At 60.0% G+C, this 19,244-nt stretch overlaps 1 protein-coding gene across 6 annotated transcripts in view; it reads right to left on the reverse strand.

Annotated features, from left to right (window-relative positions):
• SH3BP2 (SH3 domain binding protein 2) overlaps window positions 1-11,761 on the reverse strand; it is a 36,035-nt gene extending 24,274 nt beyond the window's left edge. For 3 of the 6 annotated variants that reach the window (XM_045474767.1, XM_045474769.1, XM_045474771.1), the window contains exon 1: window positions 11,638-11,760. Coding sequence is in view for 1 of the 6 variants with exons in the window: in XM_045474765.1 (XP_045330721.1) it covers window positions 1,730-1,780 (51 nt within the window). In the remaining 5 variants the exon portion in view is untranslated. Of the gene's footprint in view, window positions 1-1,729; window positions 1,796-11,294; window positions 11,410-11,637 lie in introns of those variants that run through there. The other 3 variants (XM_045474770.1, XM_045474768.1, XM_045474765.1) reach the window with 3 other exon arrangements.
• Between the last annotated feature and the right edge of the window lie 7,483 nt (window positions 11,762-19,244).

Raw genomic sequence — 19,244 nt, forward strand, 5'->3', positions numbered from 1 at the left:
GCAGTCATGTTGGAAAGGGGGAGTGTGCTCTCAAACCATCCTGCTCGAGGCCGGGCTACACCTTCTCTTCCGGCCCCTTGGGGTCTGGACCCTTGAGCACCCCAGGATCCCCAGCCACTGATGGCCCCATTCTGAGCCACATTCCCACAGCGCTGGGAATTGCACCCAGAGGTGACCCACCGCACCCACAGGCCTCCAACCACACGCAGGACCCCTCTCCCAGCTCCCGGGTGAGTCTGCCCCTCCCTTCATACCCCACACCTGAGCATTTCAGTCTGTCTGGGGACCACCTGTCCCTCCCTCAGCATCGGCTCCAGAGGACGGTCACTCCTCATGTCCACCCTCCACAGTGTGTCCAGCACGAAGCAGGCACTGAGTACTTTCTAGAGCATGAGCTACTGCATCCCTGGCTAGCTGGGCGCCCCTTACTCCCCATGGCGTCCAGCCCAGGACGCTCATTTCTTGCCTCAAGTACCCCCACTTCTCCACCCCTGGGGGCCTCTGGCTACATGACATATGCCCAGTATAGGGGCTTTGGTGCCCACCAAACAGGGCTTGAACCCCTCCCCAGAATGACTTCTCCCAGCCTGTGTCCTCGTCCACAAAGCAAGGCTGGCAACCGTCACTGACAGAGCAGATGTGGGGCCAGACCAGGCACCCTCACACCCCAAGCACCGGGTGGGCCAGGCCCTAGGCCGACAAGACTGCCCAACACTGCTGCTGACCTTCCAGGGGTCCAGGGAATGTGGTTGGGCAGGAGATCCGCTTTTTCGGCAGGATACCCAAAAACAGAGACACCATCTCCTCTCAGGTCAGAGATAAGCTGATCCCTGGCCAGATGAGGGATCCACAGAGACCAAGCCTTCCCCAAAGCCAGTCTGCTCCCCCTCTGTCCTTCCCAGGTCATGCCACATCGGCTCCCTCAGCACATACTCACTGAGCACCCATCCTACTGGGCAGCAGAAGGCTCTAGAAGGCCGTTCTGGTGCTCGGTGTGAGCCTGCCTCCCCAACAGGGGGCCTGGTTCCTGCCACCAGCCCTAGGCCGGCCTCCTCAGGGACAGAGGCTACCATCAACCAGACCCTCCTGGGGACCCCTGTGTCGCACACACATCCCACGGGGGCAAACTCCCCACTTGCTGAGGCCAAGGCCAGGGGGGTCACGAAGGCTAGGGTGCTTTCCTTCCTGTAGTCCCCTCCCGCTACGGATGGCCAAGCCACCAGGCCAGGGCAGGGGCCTGGAATGTCCACCAATGTGTCAGCTCCGTGGTCTACGCAGTCCCCAGCTGCTCAAGGGTACACTCTGCTGCTCTCCCGATGGAGAAAGGGAGGCTAAGAAGGCCGCAGCACAGCCATCCAGCCGGCACTGCCCATGGGGCCTGGAGCCCAGAGCCACCTCACCCACACCACACAGTCCGGCATTTCCTGCTGAGGCTGGCTCCCAGAGGCGCGAAGGGAGAGGAGGAGCCCCACAACGGCTCCCACCTGGGCAGAAAACACACCAGCCCAGAGGGCAACGGGAGGAGGGCCCCAGGCTCTGGGCAGGAGGCTGCAGCACAGGGGGCGGGACAGACCGTGCGGCGTGCTGGTGCATGCCAGCCTGTCCTTGTGGGCTCAGGGTTTGCGTGTTTTACACTCACGTCCAAAGCCCAGGGACAGCCCAGTCGGGAGATGTTCAGCCTGAGCCTGGCTCACTGCTGCCAGTGCTGCAGGGGGAGGACGGTGCTCACCCCAGAACAAGGTCTGACAAGAAGCAGAAGCCGAAGCCTCGGAGTCTCCATTGGTAACTCAGGCTGTTCCGAGAGCTGGCAGGCTCAGCGGGGTGAGAACCGAGGAGGCCCGGCGCTCAGTGCTAGGGCTGTGTGGATGGAGAGGTCCACACTTCAGCAGAGAGTCAAATGAAGTGAAGGAGCAGGCCATCAGATATCCCAGAAACAGTATCTCCGTCAGAAACGGGGGGGGCCCCTACAGAGCCAGAGCCGAACCCCACTGGGTAGCTAATAAAACTGAGAGCAGGAAGTGTTGTCCACCACTGGGCCAGGGTAGGCTGGGGTGCTTGTCTGTCCTGCACAGAGCATTAGCGCAACCCCCAACTTCTCCTGGTACTGGGGCAGAGGGAGGCAGTCAGGGCACTGCCCCCTGCCGGCAAACACCACACCCTTCACCCCAGGATCCAAGCTGGCCCCACCCAGAGCGGGGCTCCCGATCTGCTGGGGAGGCAGCCACTTCTGACTCATGTCCTTGTGACCACTATTCCACCCAGACACGGTGACACATCAGCCAGCATCCTTGGAGCCATCTTCCACAAGAAGTAGCCAAGCACGGAAACCACATGGGGGGTGTCCCGGATGGGAAGCAACTTGTGCAAAGGGCCTGGGGTTGGGGTAGGAGGGAACACGCACCTCAGACCAGAGGGACAAAAGCAGTTTCATTTCAGAGCTGTTTGTCAGGGCCACATGCCCAGCTGAGTGTGGATGAGATCCCAGGCCTGGTCCCAGGGTGAGGTCCCAGGCCAGGACCCCATTCAGGCTTAGGCTCCGGGCCCAGTTTCACTGATTTGCAATGGGGTCCTGGTGCAAATGGGCTTATTGCTAATGGTACCCTGAGGACCAAAGAAGACCGACCGTTCACTGGAACTCTGAGACAGCCACTTGTCCCAACACTGGGTCTCGGGGCCTCTGAGGGTAGAGGGCACCCACTCAGCCCAGATCTCAGTACCAGGGCAAGGTGTAAGAAGGGAACACAGCAGGGGGATGCCAAGGCCATGAAACTGATGCTAGGGAGGGATGTGGGTAGAGGAGGCAGCCAGAGAGATCCAGCCCCACTGCTCCTCGAAGGAGTCGAAGTCAGAGACCAAAGGTCAGCCATCATGGGCACACTGTAAGGACACCTGCTGTCCACCTGTGCCAGGCCAAGGCAGCTGTGTGAGCCCTCCACATTGGCAGCCACTTGACAAGGCATCTTGGGCTAGGCCACCAGGGACACAGCCTTGACCCCTGCAGCAGTCAGTGGCCTTGGTCACTTCGCCATCTGTCCCACCACCCCTCTCCTTAGTATCTTTCCTGCCACGGTGGCCTCCCTTAGACCACAGGAAACCGTGGTGTCCCTCAGCACTCTACAACATTTCACGGGCTCGGGGCTGCTAGGTCAGGGCAGGGTCATGAGGTGTGGCCCCCAATCTGGATCCCCCAGGGACTCCTTACTCACCAGGAACCCCAGGTCACCATTTGTCCAACGGGGTTCTGGCCTCCTGCTGACCCTGCCCCAGGCCAGAACGCAGAGCAGGGAGTCTACACGACAAAATCTCTCTCTCATTCTGCTCATTTCAGCCTTTTACAGTGAGGTCTTTCTTCTGTTTTAATCCACCTACTGTTACACTTTCATCCCCAACAGAACATTTTTAAGCTGTTTTCAAACCATTTTTTTCTTTGATGCTGTTGATTACTTTTTACTTTCTGAGTTTTTTTGTTGCCTTTTTTTTTTTTTTTTTTTTTTAATTTTATTGCATTGTCTTTTGTTTTTGGTCACATTGTATCCATCGGTCAATTTTAGGTTGGCCTCGGGAGGTCTCACACCGGCCTGGTCTTGCCCTCTCATTGGTGACCTTCTGAGGTCACTCACAGGCCAGCAAAGGGGAACACCCAGGCGACAGGCTAGCCCACCTGTCGGGGCTACAGTGGGCAGGGCCTGGGGAAGCATGCTGTGGCCACTCCCAGGCCTCGGTCTCTGGCTGGACAGAGACAGGGAGACAGAGACAGGTCCAGAGGGAGGGAGCCAGAGAGAGGACACAGGAAGAGGCAGGACAGAGGGGCAGAAGAGGGAAGGCGAAGCAGGTCAGCCCCCCATTAGAGGAACTGAGAACAGTGTGTTCCTCCTTCGCCTGGGAACCCAGGCTTGGGCACCGGACAGGATGACTCAGCCACTGGCTCCTCCTGCGCCCTCAGCACAGACCCCCCACAGGGGACCAGACTGCTCCCAGGCGCCCTCATACTGCCCCATTGTTCGGAGGCCCAATGAAGAAAAGGGTCTGGCAGGGGGCCCAGGTTGGCGGGAAAAGAGCCCAGTCCCCAGTCTCCCCTGCGAGCAGTCTGGGCCCTCCATCAGGGGGTCTACATCCAGCCACCGTGCTGTCCTGCACACTGTCCCCTTTCCAAGGCCAGGTGTCCTGTGAGATCCCGTACCCCAGGCCCTCCCTCCTGTCCCCCCACCCCACCCTCTCCTGGCTCTGAGCCGCAGCAGAGAGGTGGTTCTCAAGGTTCTCAAAGGTGATCACACTCAGGCTCAAGTTCAAGGTCCTTACCCAGCCGGTGCTCAACCACAGTGCACACCTCACACCCCTTCCCTGACCTCCTCATATCATCCCCACCTGACAAACTCCTGCCTGGCCTTTGGCCCCAGTTCAGAACACCCCAAGACACCCCTGATGCCCCACAATCAGGCTGGGGCATGGCTCCCTGAGGGTTCTCAGAGCGTGACGCAGGGCAGGAAGAGGGGCTTACCCCATCGCTGCCCAGGGATCCCAGGCCGGGCCCTTCCTGAGGCACAGACAGCTCTGGTCGGCGCCCCCAGCCACCACAGCCCAGACCTGTGTGAGCCCCACGGCCGGAGATCTCCCGTCTGCCCACCCCCACCCCACACCCTAGCCCTGAGCCAGAGCCCTAGAGAACTCCCTCAGATCCCCACATGCAACAGAGACAGGGAGTCTAACTAGGCGCCAGAGGCAAGGAGGCTTCTGCTGGCCAGCAGAGCCCAGAGCCAAGCTCTTGGGTGCCGGCCCCTAAGGCCTCCTCCTGGCTGGGGCAGCCTGCTGGGTGGGAGAGGGAGGGGGTACGGCTCGGTGGGTGCTCTAGGAACACCCTCCCCATCCCCAGGGAGACAGCTGTGGGGTCACATCACTGTGGGCCAGAAAAGCCAGCAAACAACGTGGCGGGGGGGGGGGGGGGGAGGGGGGGCGGTGCAGAGTTAGTAACACCAGGGCCCAGCGCTACCCCGTCTGACCAGGACTGCCTCCCCCACAGGCCCAACAGCCGCTCGGTTGCGGTCACTGACTCCACCCTGGTCAGCTGACCCCCTCTCCCCACCACACACCTAGCTCTCCTACTTGTCTAAGCCCCCTTCCAACCCCCCCACTCCCACCCAAGCTGCTTCAGAGCCATTGCCGCAGGGGGGCTGCGCATGTGGGAGCATCTCCAGACCCTAGTGAACTTTGAAAATAGAAACCAACCCCTGCTCGAGACCCTCCCATGCCCTCAGGCCTGACTTCTGCACCCCTTCTGCCTTCTCCAGGCCTCTCCTTCAGAGTCTCTATGCCAACACACCGCAGGGCCCCTAGCCTGGCCCCTTTTTTCCCCTTCCTGCTCCCACCCCAAGGAGGCCCCATCATGGATGCCCCCCACGGCACCTCCTGTGCCGTTCTTGGGTGCTGCCCACTAGCAGGGCCAGGACCACCCCCAGGCCAGGCACCCAGGAGGGCTCCGTGCAGGTTTTTGAGGGGGTGCATGACTCAACATGGAGGCCGCTGGCTTGGGCTTGGAGTGGGCAGTCTCCTCCTGCTTCCCAAGACCTTGGCCCTCGAACAGCTGCTCCCCACCCCTGCCCCCGTGCCTGGCTGTTGGGAAGCTTGGGCTTGGGGCAGGGCCTCCTAGATCCCCTCAGGAGTAGGATCTCTTTCTCAACCTTCTTCCTTCCTCAGCAACTTCCTGCCTCCGCAGTGAACATGGCCACCACCAACCACAGTACTTCACCCTCCCATCACAGTCCCAGGAAAATGGGAAGACTGGTTTCAGAGAGCCCCTGCCCCAGGTGGCAGACCTTCCGAGGCCAAGTGCCCAGGACCCCAAAACAGGTCAGGGCCTCGGAGACGGGCTCCATTCCTCACTCCATTGTGGACCACTGGTGCTGACCCAGGTGGGACAGAACCCAGACCTGCTCCCAGCCTGGGGCATTCCCACACCCCACCACCAGACCAGAGACAGAGCCCTGACCTAAGGGCAGGCATCGCCCTCCGCTGGCAGCTGTAGCCCATGGTCTGGAACCAAACTGGGCTGGGAGGGAAATGATTCCAGAGTCTCCTGCTCCCATGCCCCACCTCCCCCAAGTAGCTTGCTGTGGCAAGGAGCCAGCGCTGGGAGTCTGGGGGTCCCGGCCCTGTCACATACCAGGCAGCAGTGTCGGGGTAAGGTCCCCGGAGGAGCATATCCTTCCTGAGCCAGATTGGAGAGACAGGAGGACTGCCTGAGGAATGGGGTACAATGCAGACAAGATCCTGAGACAGGGTAGGGTGCAGGGAGACAGATACTGGAGCCTGAGGGGCTACCGCCAAGCACCATCAGCTCTGACCCGAGCTGGGTGGGTCGGCAGGGAGGCCTTGGTGGCCTGACACCAACTGCAGGGGCTCTGAGGCCCTCTGCTGCGTCCAGCTCACAGCACCCTGCCTCCTACTTAGCACCTCCTGCATTCCTAGACGTTCTAGGCCTGACAGGCCACCTCCCATCCTAGGCTGAGGGCTAGGAGACACAGCCACTGCACCCTCTGCTTGCCCAGCTGACCACTGATCTGCCTGTCAGGGCCAGGCCCCCAATGCTGTGTCCGCCTGGCTATCAGGGGACCCAGGGAGCCAACACAAACAGCTTCTCCCTTTCTGGCCCCAAATAGGAGGAAAGGAAGTAGCTGGATTAGGGAGGGACGTTCAGGAGACAAGGCAGGCGCTGAGTGCCCTGGTGCACCTCCCTCCAGCTCTGACACAAGGCTGTGGTCCTCACACCTGTCCACTTGGGGCTTCTGGGGCCTTCCTCATCGCTCTCCTGCTGGTTGCACACCAACTCCACCTCGGGGACTGGCTCCCTGGGACCCAAAGACTGGGTTTCCAGAGTGGCCTGCAGTTCAGGGGAGCTCAGGCTGACCCCAATCTTGGCCCTAACACACGTCTTCAGGAAAGGAAACAGCCACAGAGAAAGGAACTGCTTCCATTTAGGGTGGGACCCCCAGGATACCCCACCTCAGTCTCCCCATCTGAACCCTGCTGGGGCCACTGACAGCATCTGGAACCCAGAGCTGGGGCAGGGCAGTCAGCTGGGGTGGGGGGTGGGGAATGATGACAGAAACCTTTGAGCGAGGCCGAAGCACAACAAACAACCCATGGTTATCTGATTGGCAACTCCACCAAGCTGGGCAGCAGAGGGTTCCAGGATGACAGCACGGATTCATCTCAGACGCCGAGCGGACAGTTAAATGTAGGCGGGTAGTAACAAGCCAACTTCAAAGAGGGCCCGGCCCTGCCCTGCCCCCGCCCTGGTGCCACCTGCCCGCCGGCACTTGAGGCCGTGCCTTCTGAACTTTCTGGGATGCTCCACAGTGGGACTTCCCTGTGGGGGGGGCCCACATGCACCTCACCCACCCCCCCCCCCGGACCAGGCCTATGTGGGCACCCTGTCCTTTATGAGTTCCCAGTAAACACGGTGACCAGGCAATGAACTGGGAGGCTCAGAGGAGGCACCCGGTTACTGGCCAGAAAGGGTCCCCTAAGCATCAAGCAGGACAGACACTTAGGCCTTTCATTAAACTACTTCTGAGGGACAGAGAGGCAGGGTGGGCCAAGGCCAAGCTGCCTCGTGTGGCATCTGCCAGCGGGTCTTGCCCTCCACCTGCAGGCCTGTCTACTCCTGGGGCCCATGCTGACCAGGCCATGGTACACAGAGCACCCAGCATATGCAGAGGAGCAGAGGGCTGGGGGCAGCAGCTTTCTGAAGGGGTCCACCTCTGCTCCAGAGGCAAGGGCTGAAGCCAGGTGGCAAGGGCCCAGGCCCCCAGCCAGAGCCCCAAGTGGACTGTGGGGACAAGCCAAGGCCCCACCCTGGCATTCCAAGCCCCAAGGTCTACCTCTGACTTTCTCCCCGCCTTGCTGGGGGCAACCAGCACTGAGGTAGCTCAGGACATGGGTGGGGCCTCAAGGCCAGCCAGGGTAAGCAGACACGTGGCCCTCCAACTGCAGAACAGGGCTGCTAGATTACAACATCACCTCGGGCCAGGCTGGAGGAAACCCTCAAAATGGAGCTGCACAGTCTGTGCAAGGTCAAGGGCAGGAATGTCTTGGCCCGGGGTCTGGGGGTGCGGCCTTGATGGAGCCCCTCACGGGGCTCGAGATGCCCATGAGGGCTCCTAGGCAGCATCTCATTCACTTTTCCCAAGGACATCAGGCATTCGAAACGGTTTTACCCTATTTCACACGGAAAGGACCGAAGTCCAGGGAATCACTCAGACCTGAAGTGGACGCAGCCTGCCGGGCAGGCTCAGTCCCCGCCCCCCCCCGCCCCTCCGTGGGGGAGCACAGCCATCACCACCACTTCAGACTTGGGGCGGGGACCTCGCTCCCTCTGCAGGCTCCAGCAGGCAGGCACCCACACCCCACTCAGTGGCCTGGAACAGGCATGCTTGGCAGCAGGCCATCCCCACCCTGGGCTCAGCGAGCGCACAATAAACATCTGATTCACGAGGAAACAGGGCACTTCTCGGAATCAGAACGTGGCTGCAAGGGCTAAGGGTGTGGATACCACATGGATGCCCCACCAGCTCCACAGGCCCTGTTGACCTCCCCAGGACACTGCCTCCAGCAACCAAGCACACCAACCCCATCCCGGGAGACCAGCTGGCTAAGACTACTAGAACCTGGCATGGCCAGCCCACGTGGGCCAGGGGTGAAGGAAACAGCAGCCCTGCCATCAGGATCCAGCATGGCCTACAATCTGGGGCAGGGGTGAGCAGAGGCTGGCTGTTCAGGTGGCCTCAGAGCTGGAAGTCACCTCAAGCACAGTGAAGCCCCTCCCCACTGAGAGCCCAGCAGGGCTGGCATTCATTTCACTTGTACTGCTCCTGGCTTTCACGTGCAGCTCAGGAGCTTGGCACCCAAGGCCAAATCCCTCAGTGTGAGCCAGAGCCAGGGGCTTCTGTCACCTGAGGGTCAGGAAGTATCAGAGTGTCACTAAGGAGCCTCAGGTCTCCTGGCCTGAGACTAAGACACACCATCCTGTCCACTCTCCCCTGCACAGGCCTGCAGAGGTGGTGAGAAAGGTGGTCTGGCAGAAACGCTGGGCCTGCCTGCCTGAGGCTATGATGAGCCCAGAATGTGCTTCCCACCCCCCCCCCCCCCGCCACCTCTGGCTGGGACTTATGTGGTCCACACATGGGGCCAGCCCCGGCCCGTGAATGCCCAGTCAGGGCCACTGGAGAGATCCAGAGGCCTTCTGGAGAGAGACCACCTACCCTGGGGGGCATTCTGAGAGCCTCTCTGCCCTTTTACCTGTTGCCCCATCCATGCCCTCACCATACCCGGCACACACCAGGCCACTCTGGTCAAACTGGTCTGCCACCCTTCCCACTTCCAGCCTTTGGCTCAGTCTGTCCCTGCCTCCAAGGCCATCCACCATGGCTCAGAGAACAGCCCCCCTCTTTTTTGACTGCAACCTCTGCCTGCACAGGCCACCTGTAGCCCACCAGCCAGGTTGCCTGGGGGTACCTAAGGACCACATATGCATGTGCCTGGAACTTACTGAGGCCACCTGCTACCTTGCCAGTCACTGACCTTGGGCATCTCACCACAGAGCTTTAAGGACAGAAGCCAGGAGGACCCAGGTGGCTCCCCAACCCTGGCCACTCCTCACAGATTCAGGCCTTTGCCACGAGACCCAAGCAGAGCCTGCCCTTTGCCCCCAGGCCTTTCCATGTCTGGTCCTACCCCTACTCCCAAGCAGAGGTGGCCCAGCTGTCCCTGCTGTTCAGTTTGGAGGCTCACAGTCACTGAACACCAACCACGAGCCACCACCAGCCCCTCAGACGTACAGAACCACCCACTAGGTAGGGGTTCACTACCGCAGTTTACAGATGAGGAAACCAAGACTCAGCAATGTGAGATCTCCCGGACGAGATCATACAGCTGATAAATCGACATGGCCAAACTCAAACCCAGGACCCAGCCCCTTGTGACCAAGCTGGGCCACCTTGTCTGTCTGTGTTCCCTCAGGCTTCCCATCTGCAGGGTTGCCTGCGGGTGGGGGGTGAGGAGGGGGAAGAAGAGGACGGCAGGGGCTCACTCAGCACCTCATTTCCCTCTGTCCATGTGAATAATAGGAAGGGACAAAACACACTTGCATCCCCCCGATCTGCATTCTCTCTCTCCTAGGTCAGCCTCCTTGGGGGGCTCTTTCCTGACTCTGTGGGCCTGAGGGACTCCCTGAAAGGGCCAGGGCCCCATCAGTACCCTCTTCCCAGACAGCTGACAGGGACTGGCCTGGACCATCTACCTACCTGTCTGCCCTTCTGCCTGCTCCCTCTGCCCAGGTGTGCTCCAGTATGGGACACAGAGCCAAGTAACAGGGGCGGGGAGGTCGGAAAGGGGAGGTTGACAGTCTTTACCCATCAGAGCCACCACCCTGGCCCCCTGTTCCACCAGGAGTGGAGCCCTGACTCCCAGGAGCGCCCTGTGTGGCCCTCCTGGGTAAAGGACACAGTGGCAGGAGGTTCCAGCAGGTGATGGGGCCCAGCCCCCTCCTCTGCTTTTGCAGAGCCAGGCATGGAGAGGATTGGGGGCTGACCCCTGGGGGTCACACTGAGTCAGTGCTGAGCTGGACAAGAACCTGGGACCCTATTCCCACTCCAGGATTCACCATGTCCCCTTGGTCCCCCAACTCTTGAGAAAAAAGTCTGCACATGTCATCATGACCATCATAGCTGTCACTGCAAGTAACATTTTCTGAGCCCCTTTGTGCTGGGGACTTGGCTGACGCCTCATAAGCAAGATCACACGTCTGTCACGCGCACGGACACCCCAGCAGTCCCACACAGAGCCCTCATCCCAGGCCGGAGCCACTTCTGAGGGGCGGCTTACTTGGTCTGGCCACCAGCCCAAGGCACAGACATGACCAGCACTGGCAGATGAACAAATGAAGGCACAGAAAGGGGGTGTGAGGCGCTCGTGGTCACCAAGGGTGGCAGAGAGCACCGGCCCCAGGCTGACACAGGGCAGCAGAGCTCAGTCTCTGCCAACACTCTCAGAGGAAGCCCAGGTCGGCACCACCTCACCAGGGGCAGCCAAGGCCTGGAGCAGCAGGAAAGTGTTGCGCGCCTGGAAGAGACCGGCCTTCAGGAGGCTGTCCCCAACCCCGAACTCTCCCATCCTCTCTGCCACCCTCTCTGGCACTCACTGTTTCCCCAAATAAGACTCGAAGACTCCCCAGAGCCACGGATCTATCAGTCACTCACACTTCAATGTGAATCAGCTCCAATAAGCAGCTTTCCTCTCACCTTTTGGATTACCAGGAGGAGGTGGGAGCAAATTCCGCTCTGAGCCTTTGGAGGCTCGGTCCGGACGGTCGCCTGGGGGCGGAGGGGCGCTGTGGGGCCCTCGAGCCCCAAGGGCCTAGGGAAGCGGGGGGGGGGGGGGGGGGGGGGGAGGAGCGGGAGGGGGGAGAACAAAGAGAGGTACGCGGGCCCGACGCGACGCAACCGCCCTCCACCCCTGGACCTCCGGGGTACACCGTGCAAGCCCCCGAACCCGCGCGCTTTCTCGGGCAGAAGCGCCGAGGACCCTGGCCCAGGGAAACCGGGCCGGGCCGGGGGACTCGATCGCGCCCCGCCTGTGCCTTACCGGTGAGACTCTGCACCCAGCCCGCGGGCCCTGCGTGCCGGCGGCGGCTCCCGCCCGCGGGACCCGCGGCCAGGCACTGGGGCCCGCCCGGGTCCGCCCCGCAGGGCCCCGCCCCTCCCCGCGAGCCTGGCCCCGCCTTCCCAGGCTCTGGGTCCCGCCCCTATCTGCCGCGCGGCGGCTGGGGGCGGGGCTGGGTCGTTTCCCCGCCCCGCCCCCGCCCCGGGGAGGAGAAGGTGGGCGTCCGCTGCGGGCGTAGACACGCCGTCCGTGCCTAGCGCACAGAAGGTGCCCAGTAAATGCAAATGTGAACGAATGAGCAGCGTTTCTGTTCTTTCTGCGAGGCCGCCCTTGACACTGTGGCCCCCCTGGAGGTGGCGCTGCCCCCGTCTCAACCCTGCAATCCTGATCCTGCTGGAGGAGGTGGTATATGTCCCTGATCCGACCCCTGACTCAAGAGTCTGACTCTGATCAGGAGGTACGGAGCAGGGATACGGATTGAATCCCCCCTGGCAGAGAAGGGCTTGCTGGGAACTGAGCCTTTGGAACCTCGCCCTTTGTCAGGAAAGAGCCGCCAGGGCACTTTCAGCTGCTTCCAAACCAAGACACAGCCCGTGGACCAGGTCTGGACTCCTAAGGCCCAGGGATCTGGCCCCAACACTGTGAGGCCCAGAAAATAGGGTACTTTTTACTTTGCCTCCTGGGAAGCTCCGAGCAGCAAGGCCACTCCCAATAGCTGAGGAAGAGAGGGGGGATTACAATCCAGGTTTACACCCAAATAACCCTGTTTAAGGGGCTGGGGCTTAGTGGAGGAAGGGGGCTTGGCAGGTCTCTTTGGGGAAGGGCCTTTCTGGGAGGAATAGCTCTCCCCAGCCTGGGGAGTGGGGGGCGGGGAACCATAAGGGCCAGGTAGGCAATGTGACCAGTGGAGATAGAGTAAAGGTATTCTAGGGAGAAGGAACAACGCCTGCAAACTTGCAGGTGAGTGAAGCCTTCTGGGGAAGGGGTTCACTGCTTAGGGCATGAGGAGGAGGAGGCAGGGCTCATCTCCAAGATGAGTGGAGGCTGGATCCTGGGCCCAGAGCCTAGGAAGCTGTGAGCAGAGGAAGGACAGGATCTGTCTGGGGGCCCAAAGAGGCTGATGGGGAGAGCAGAAGGCCAGCCCAGCAGAGGCTGGGCCTTGCCCAGGTGGGAGGCCAAGGTCTGCGTCTGTGTTGCACTGGGTACGAAGGGCCAGAGTCCAGCAGGGGGAAATGGCTGGACTGGATGGCTCTGAACCACACAGGCATGGGGGTCACCCAGGGGCTGGGTTTAGGTCATGCCCATGCTGAGGTCTCCGAGGGCCTTAAGGAGACGTTGCCGGGCAAGGGGGGCTGTCCACTTGCAGCTGGACAGAGCTTAGGCACCTCGCTGTCTACCTGTCCCTGAGCTGCCTGGCAACGGTCCCGGCCCCCAAAAGGGGAGACCTGGCTGCAACAGTTCATGTGCTCTCTGATGAGACACACTTGGGGTCAGAGAAGTTGCCCGGGACACGCCAGAAAACCAAGTGGTCAGGCCCATGCCCACCAGGAAGAGACCACGATGAAGTCAAGACCACCTGAGAGGAAGGGGCAAAGCTAAGTAAGGAAGGGGTAGTCGGAGGCTGGTAAGGCTGCAGGAAAGCCTTCAAGCACCAGGGGCTCGGTTTCTCTATCTGTGAAACGGGGGAAGGGGCATCTGCTGGAGAGTTGGCAAAAGCTGGGGGAAGAACAGGAGCAAGCAAAGGGCCTGGTACCCCAGCCCTAAAGCCTCTCTCAGGGGGGTACTCAGGTATCTCAGGGAGATACTCTCCCTGCTTGGCCCCGCACCGCCCCTCGCCCTGCCCCCAGTCTGTGACTCCACCCACCCACCCATCCACCACTGAATCTGGTTGTCAGGGCTGAACTTAGACCCCAGAGACTCTGAAATTCTACCCCTCCAGGCCCACAGAAGCACCGTGGAACGGGCTGGCCTCAGCCACCATTAGCATCCCACGTGGCACCTCACTCTTGGAACAGGGCTCCATGTGAAGGAGGCTCAGTGCCGGCTCGGCTGCGTTGGAGCTCCTGGCACAGTGCTCATTACCTTGTGGCTGGACATACATGTTTTCTGGCAGTTCAGCAGACCAAGTGCTGACCCCTGCTGGGCCCTGGCGACCCCAAGGTGATGCAGGGAAATCCTCGCTCTTGCTTCTCTCTTGTGGGAAGGAGCAGATAGGCACATGAGCAGACATTGTTGTGTCATCCATGAGTGACCTCTTTCTGGAGTGGGTGGCTAGGGAGGGGGTAGACCTGGAACAGAGTGGGAAAAAGCCAGACATCCATGCCTCCAGCCCCTGCATGACAGCATGACAGGATGGGCAGGGGCTGACTTCAGATGCCACACTCCAAGGTGGGTGACGGCAGAGAGGCTCATTGCAGATGGTTTGGACAAACCAGGTGGTCCAGAGAAATATCTCCCAGGAATGCAAACTGCCTGCGTGTGCAGGAGATCTCAGCCGAATGGGGAAGAGTGTGCAGCCCCTGCCTTGGAGAGAATTGAGAGCTCAGGTTGCTGCTGTCCTTCCTCGCCAGTCTAACTCTAGGCCCTGGAGGGGAAGGGAATGCTGGTTGGGACCCCAGTGCACCTCAAAGCAGCCTGTGAGTACAGGAGGCAGAGGCCACAGGAGCCGGGTGCCCAGGGGTCCCCGTGGGAGCTGGCAGGGCCGGCGCTGGTGAGGAGGCAGCTCTGGCTTGCGGGGAGGGTGTGCAGGGAGGCCCGGCCCCGCAGGTGAGCAGAGGTGAGGCAACAAGCTCTGGCCGGCCAGAGGAGAAGAGTGGGGCAGGCCTCCCTAGAGCAGGACCACGTTAGAGGCACACCAGTGTCACGTGAAGCACGCTCATGGGATGATGGCCAAAGAGCAGGGCTAGTCCCTCTACCACACCCATCACTAGGGTAGCCACGGCTGTGCACTTGGTGGGCTGTGCCAGGGCCCAGAACAACTGGCGGCAGCTGCAGTCTGAGGGTGGTTAAGATTAAGATGAGCTGAGGGGCAAGATCTGCTGCTGGCCCAGAGGTTACTCCTCCCCCAAAACCTTGGAGCTCTAAGCGGCTCACTCCCTGTCAACATCCATACGAGCCCTGGCCATACCATGCCCAAAGTCACATCACCAGCCTCTGTGCTGACCACCAGGCTTCGCACAGACTCATGATCCACGGCCCACTTGCCATGTCTTCCAGGGTATCTCCAAACATCTCAGGGTTTTTTTTTTTTAATTTTTTTTTTTAACGTTTATTTATTTTTGAGACAGAGAGAGACAGAGCATAAACGGGGGAGGGGCAGAGAGAGAGGGAGACACAGAACCGGAAACAGGCTCCAGGCTCTGAGCCATCAGCCCAGAGCCTGACGCGGGGCTCGAACTCACGGACCGTGAGATCGTGACCTGGCCGAAGTCAGACACTTAACCGACTGAGCCACCCAGGCGCCCCTATATCTCAGGTTTAACACATTGGAAAGCAGGCACTTCATTTCCCCTGCCCTTCCCATCTCCAGCCTCGTTCTTCATGCCTCTCCTCCTCTTAACTCTATGCTTACTCTGTCCGTCTAGAATCCTGACCCCTCTCAGACCCTCACCATACCACCCTCTCTCATCTGGTCTCCTGCTCCTGTCCTTGCCTTACAGTATCCAATGTCACAACAGAGGGATTCAATCACAATGTCAGTTAGATCATGTTACCCGTCCACTGTGGAATCTCCCAGAGCAAATACCTGGGTTCTTACTGAGGGCACGTGTCTGCACAACACTTCTGTTCCCTCTCTGAGCTCCTCTCTCCCTACTTCCCACCCCCAGCAACCCCACTGGCCTTCTTGCTGCTGGGGAAGGAGCTCTGTAGGGACATTCCTGCCCCAGGACCTTTCACTTGCTGTTCGCTCCTACATCAGTCTTCCCCCAGATTTATTACACACACACACACGTACATACATAACTTTTCTACCCCTTCCCTAAATCCCTATATATTTTTATTGGTTATGGTTGGACTCCTCTGGAATGTCATCTTACAAGGTCAGGACCACACTTGACTGCATCACTGCGGCCTCTCCAGGGTCTCAGTGCCTTCCTGGCACAGAGTAGATGCTCAAAAAATAGTTGTAGGATGAATAGACAAAGGCCTCGAGGGGCAGCTGCGAGGAAAGGGCGGGCTTAGGCAGAGCTGTGTCCAGAGGACCCAGAAGCATCAACCTTGTCACCCATCCCAACCCCAGGAGTGGCCCTTAGTCATACCAAGTACTGCCTCACCAGCCTGGCTATGGGGAGAAAGGAAAGGGGCTTGGAACGCCTTGGTGGGCTTGCTCTCGGGCCGGGCCAAGGCCGTTGGCTGTACCACTGCCCCCTCTGGCAGTCTGCCTGCCAGTTGGAACAGCAGGGAACAAGTGCCCTTCCCACTGTCCCAGCCCCCTCTGGGGGAGGCCATTTGGAACCGCAGGAGCAGGGCCTCTGGCCACAGGGCCCAGCAGGTGACAGAGAGGGACTGACTCTGTAAGGCGGGAGGGGGTGCTGGCTGCTGGGCTCTGAGGTGCCTCTTCCAGGGGACTCACTAGCGGTATGTGCTCTGGCAAGGAGAACAGGCTGGGCGGGAGTGGTCAGCCTCAGCTCTAGGCTATTTCTGAACCTTGGGCCCACCCTCCAGCATTCCCTCACTCCACTTTACCCTCCTTTGCTGGTGGCCAGGGGAGACCAGTAGAGCAGGAGCGGGGGCCAGAGGGTGGACAGTGGAGGCCGTGGCTTACGGGATGCCTGAGTGCCGGGTGGAAATGGGGAGTCTCATCCAGACTCCAAGCCAGAACTCCTACAACTGGTTTCCCCACTGCCTCCTAGCCCTCTTGCATCCTTCCTGGGAGAAGCAGCTCAGTACCACTGCCCCAGGAGGCCTCCCGCACACTGCATTCTTGCACAAGCCCGCCTACAGCCCAGCCCCACCTACCCCTCTGGATAGCCCTGGCTGGAACTTCTAGCTAGCACCCCCACCAGGCAGGGGTCCCGGGGGCAGGGCCCTGTCAGTCAGCTCTGCATCCCAGCACTGTCCAGCACTGGGCCCTGATCGGAGGCTGCCCCCGGTGGCAAGCCCTGTCTGTGGGCTTCTGGGTGGGCTGCCCACTGTGATAGCCTGGAGGGCAGTGCCTGGATCCGGCTTTGCCTGCTGCCCCTCATGCCTGGTACCGGCCTGGCTTGAGTGTGTGGCTCAGCCTGGCTCCCTTCTCGGCCAGCCTGAGCGACGTGTAGGGTGATGTAGTCAGAGGAGCCTTTCTGGGGACGACAGAACCCGGCCGGCCCTGCTGGCCTGGGAGGACTCTCCCCACACAAGAAGGACCACTGAACTGTGGGGCTCCCTGCACACCCACCTCCCCTCCCCAAATGGGCTGCCCCCTGCCAGCAAAGCCCAACAGCATCCCCCGAAGCCCAGGCCACTACTGTCTCTGCCCTCCCAGGGGTTTGTTTGGGTGAATTTTCCACAGAGAACAACAGTCAGGTCGCCCCACTAGGAAGTTCTATTTTTAGACACCAACCCGTGGGTAGAGGACGTGGAGCCCACGCACACACTCCTGTTTCTATTTTTACAACCAACCACCCTACCCTCAGCCCCCACCCCTAGCCCAATTTGGAACTTGAAAGTGGCCCATTCTATTCTGGGTCCCACTTCCGGAGTTGGTGGTGTGGAGGAGGTGAGTGTTTGTACACATGGAGCCTTCTCTATCCTCCTCTGCAAACCCCCACTCAGAAGCTCCTGCACCCTGCTGACCACATGACCTCCAGAAGGCCCAGGGGCTGGCAGGGGAAGCCCATGGGGCTTGGGAAGGGGAAGCTGTGGTCCTCAGGATGGGAAGGCCTCCTGGCACCCCCAGGGGGCCCCACCTAGCACCCTGCCTGAGGTCAGGGGACAGGTGGCCCTCCCCAACAGCAGTGGACACTGGGATGAGGTGGGAGTATGAAGCCTTCCTCCACCAGGGGTAAGAGGAATAAGGAGCAGCCTGGGAGGGCTCCTCCCAGGAAGGGAGACCTCCAAGAGGAACGTGGCTGTCCTCCAGGCCCCTGCCTCAGTAGGAGTGAACGAGGGAGTTGCCCCACCAGGCTCCCAGAACTTCCTGCCCAGCTGGGCCCCTCTGGGGCTCCAGGAGAGCCTCACCAGGCCTGCTGCCACCTGCCAGGGGGCACCACTCCTCTCCCCCTTCTGAGTGGACTTGGTCCTCAGTCCCCACTCTCATGGGCCTCCTAACCATGCTGGGCAGCTCCGAGGCCCGCAGCTGCTGGTTTGGGTACACCACCCCTCCAGATGTGCCACCCTCAGGCCAATCAATCAGTGGGACTCATGAATTGCACCTGACATTGTGATGCCCTCCTGTACTCCCATCCCCACCCGGGCTGAGGGGGAGCCTCCTGGGCCCCAGACGCAGTGCTCAGCCTGTGCCCACCACGACAGCTTAGAATGGCTTAGGTCCAGGATGCCCTGCTTCTGAGCCCCCTGCCTTTCCTCCCAGCCTTCGACAGTGGTGGGACTAGGGAAAGATGAATATGGCCCACCTACAGTGAACTTCTGAGCAGTGCCCAGCCCAGAGCTGGCTGTGAGGAGGGGTAGGGTGGGGGGGCAGGGTTGGAGGGGGGAAGCTGGGGGGAGGAAGGGCAGAGTCTGCTTGACAAGGACTCCAAAAGCAGATGCTTCCATCTCACAGGGAAACTGGGGTTAATTAGCATGTGAGGAAAGCCAGGAGGGGAGTGGGGCGGGGCTCACAGGAGTGGGGAGGTGTGGCTGAACCAGGCCTAGTCAGGGGGCACCCGTGGCCTTCCCTGAGCACCTGCTCACATCCCGTCCTCCAGCTCATCCCACACCCACCACGGGATGGCAGGGAGCCCCATTTTCAGATGAGAAAACGGGGGCTCTCAGAAGTGTGAGACTTGCTCTCAGCAAGTCTGGCTTCAGAGCCTGTGTGTGGGCAGCTCCCACAGAGACACACAGAAATACAAGGTTGCTGGGGTGCCTGGGTGGCTCAGTCAGTTGAGCCTCCGACTTTGGCTCAGGTCAGGATCTCACGGTTTGTGAGTTGGAGCCCTGCTTTGGGCTTTGTGCTGACAGATTGGAGCCTGCTTCAGATTCTGTGTCTCCCTCTCTCTGCCGCTCTCTTGCTCTCTCTCTCAAAAGTAAATAAACATCAAAAAATTAAAAAAAAATACAAGATTGCTTTTTTTTTTTCTTGTTTCATACTGCAAAAAATTAAGGGCAAAGTTGTGTCTGTTTATCTCAATGCATTCACAGATAGGGTTGGAATGCCTGGCTGACCATCAGAGAGAAAGAAAGCCTACCTCCCATCTTATGCCAAAATAAGTTTCACCCCAGATCAAAGATCTAAAATGTTTAAAAAAAGAAAAATACATTAAAAGGGAATGTAGGTGATTATACACTATGAGAGGAGGCGGGCTCTCCCCGCACAAACCAAAGGTGAAAACAACTGGTTTTTTTAGTATAAAGGAAAGAACCAGCAGATAGGGCAACATAAAAGTGACTCCCTACAGGTGAATGTTAAAAACACCATAAACAGAATTGAAAGGAAAGGGACAAGT

This window comes from Leopardus geoffroyi, chromosome B1 (assembly GCF_018350155.1).
Source record: "Leopardus geoffroyi isolate Oge1 chromosome B1, O.geoffroyi_Oge1_pat1.0, whole genome shotgun sequence".
NCBI lineage: Eukaryota > Metazoa > Chordata > Mammalia > Carnivora > Felidae > Leopardus > Leopardus geoffroyi.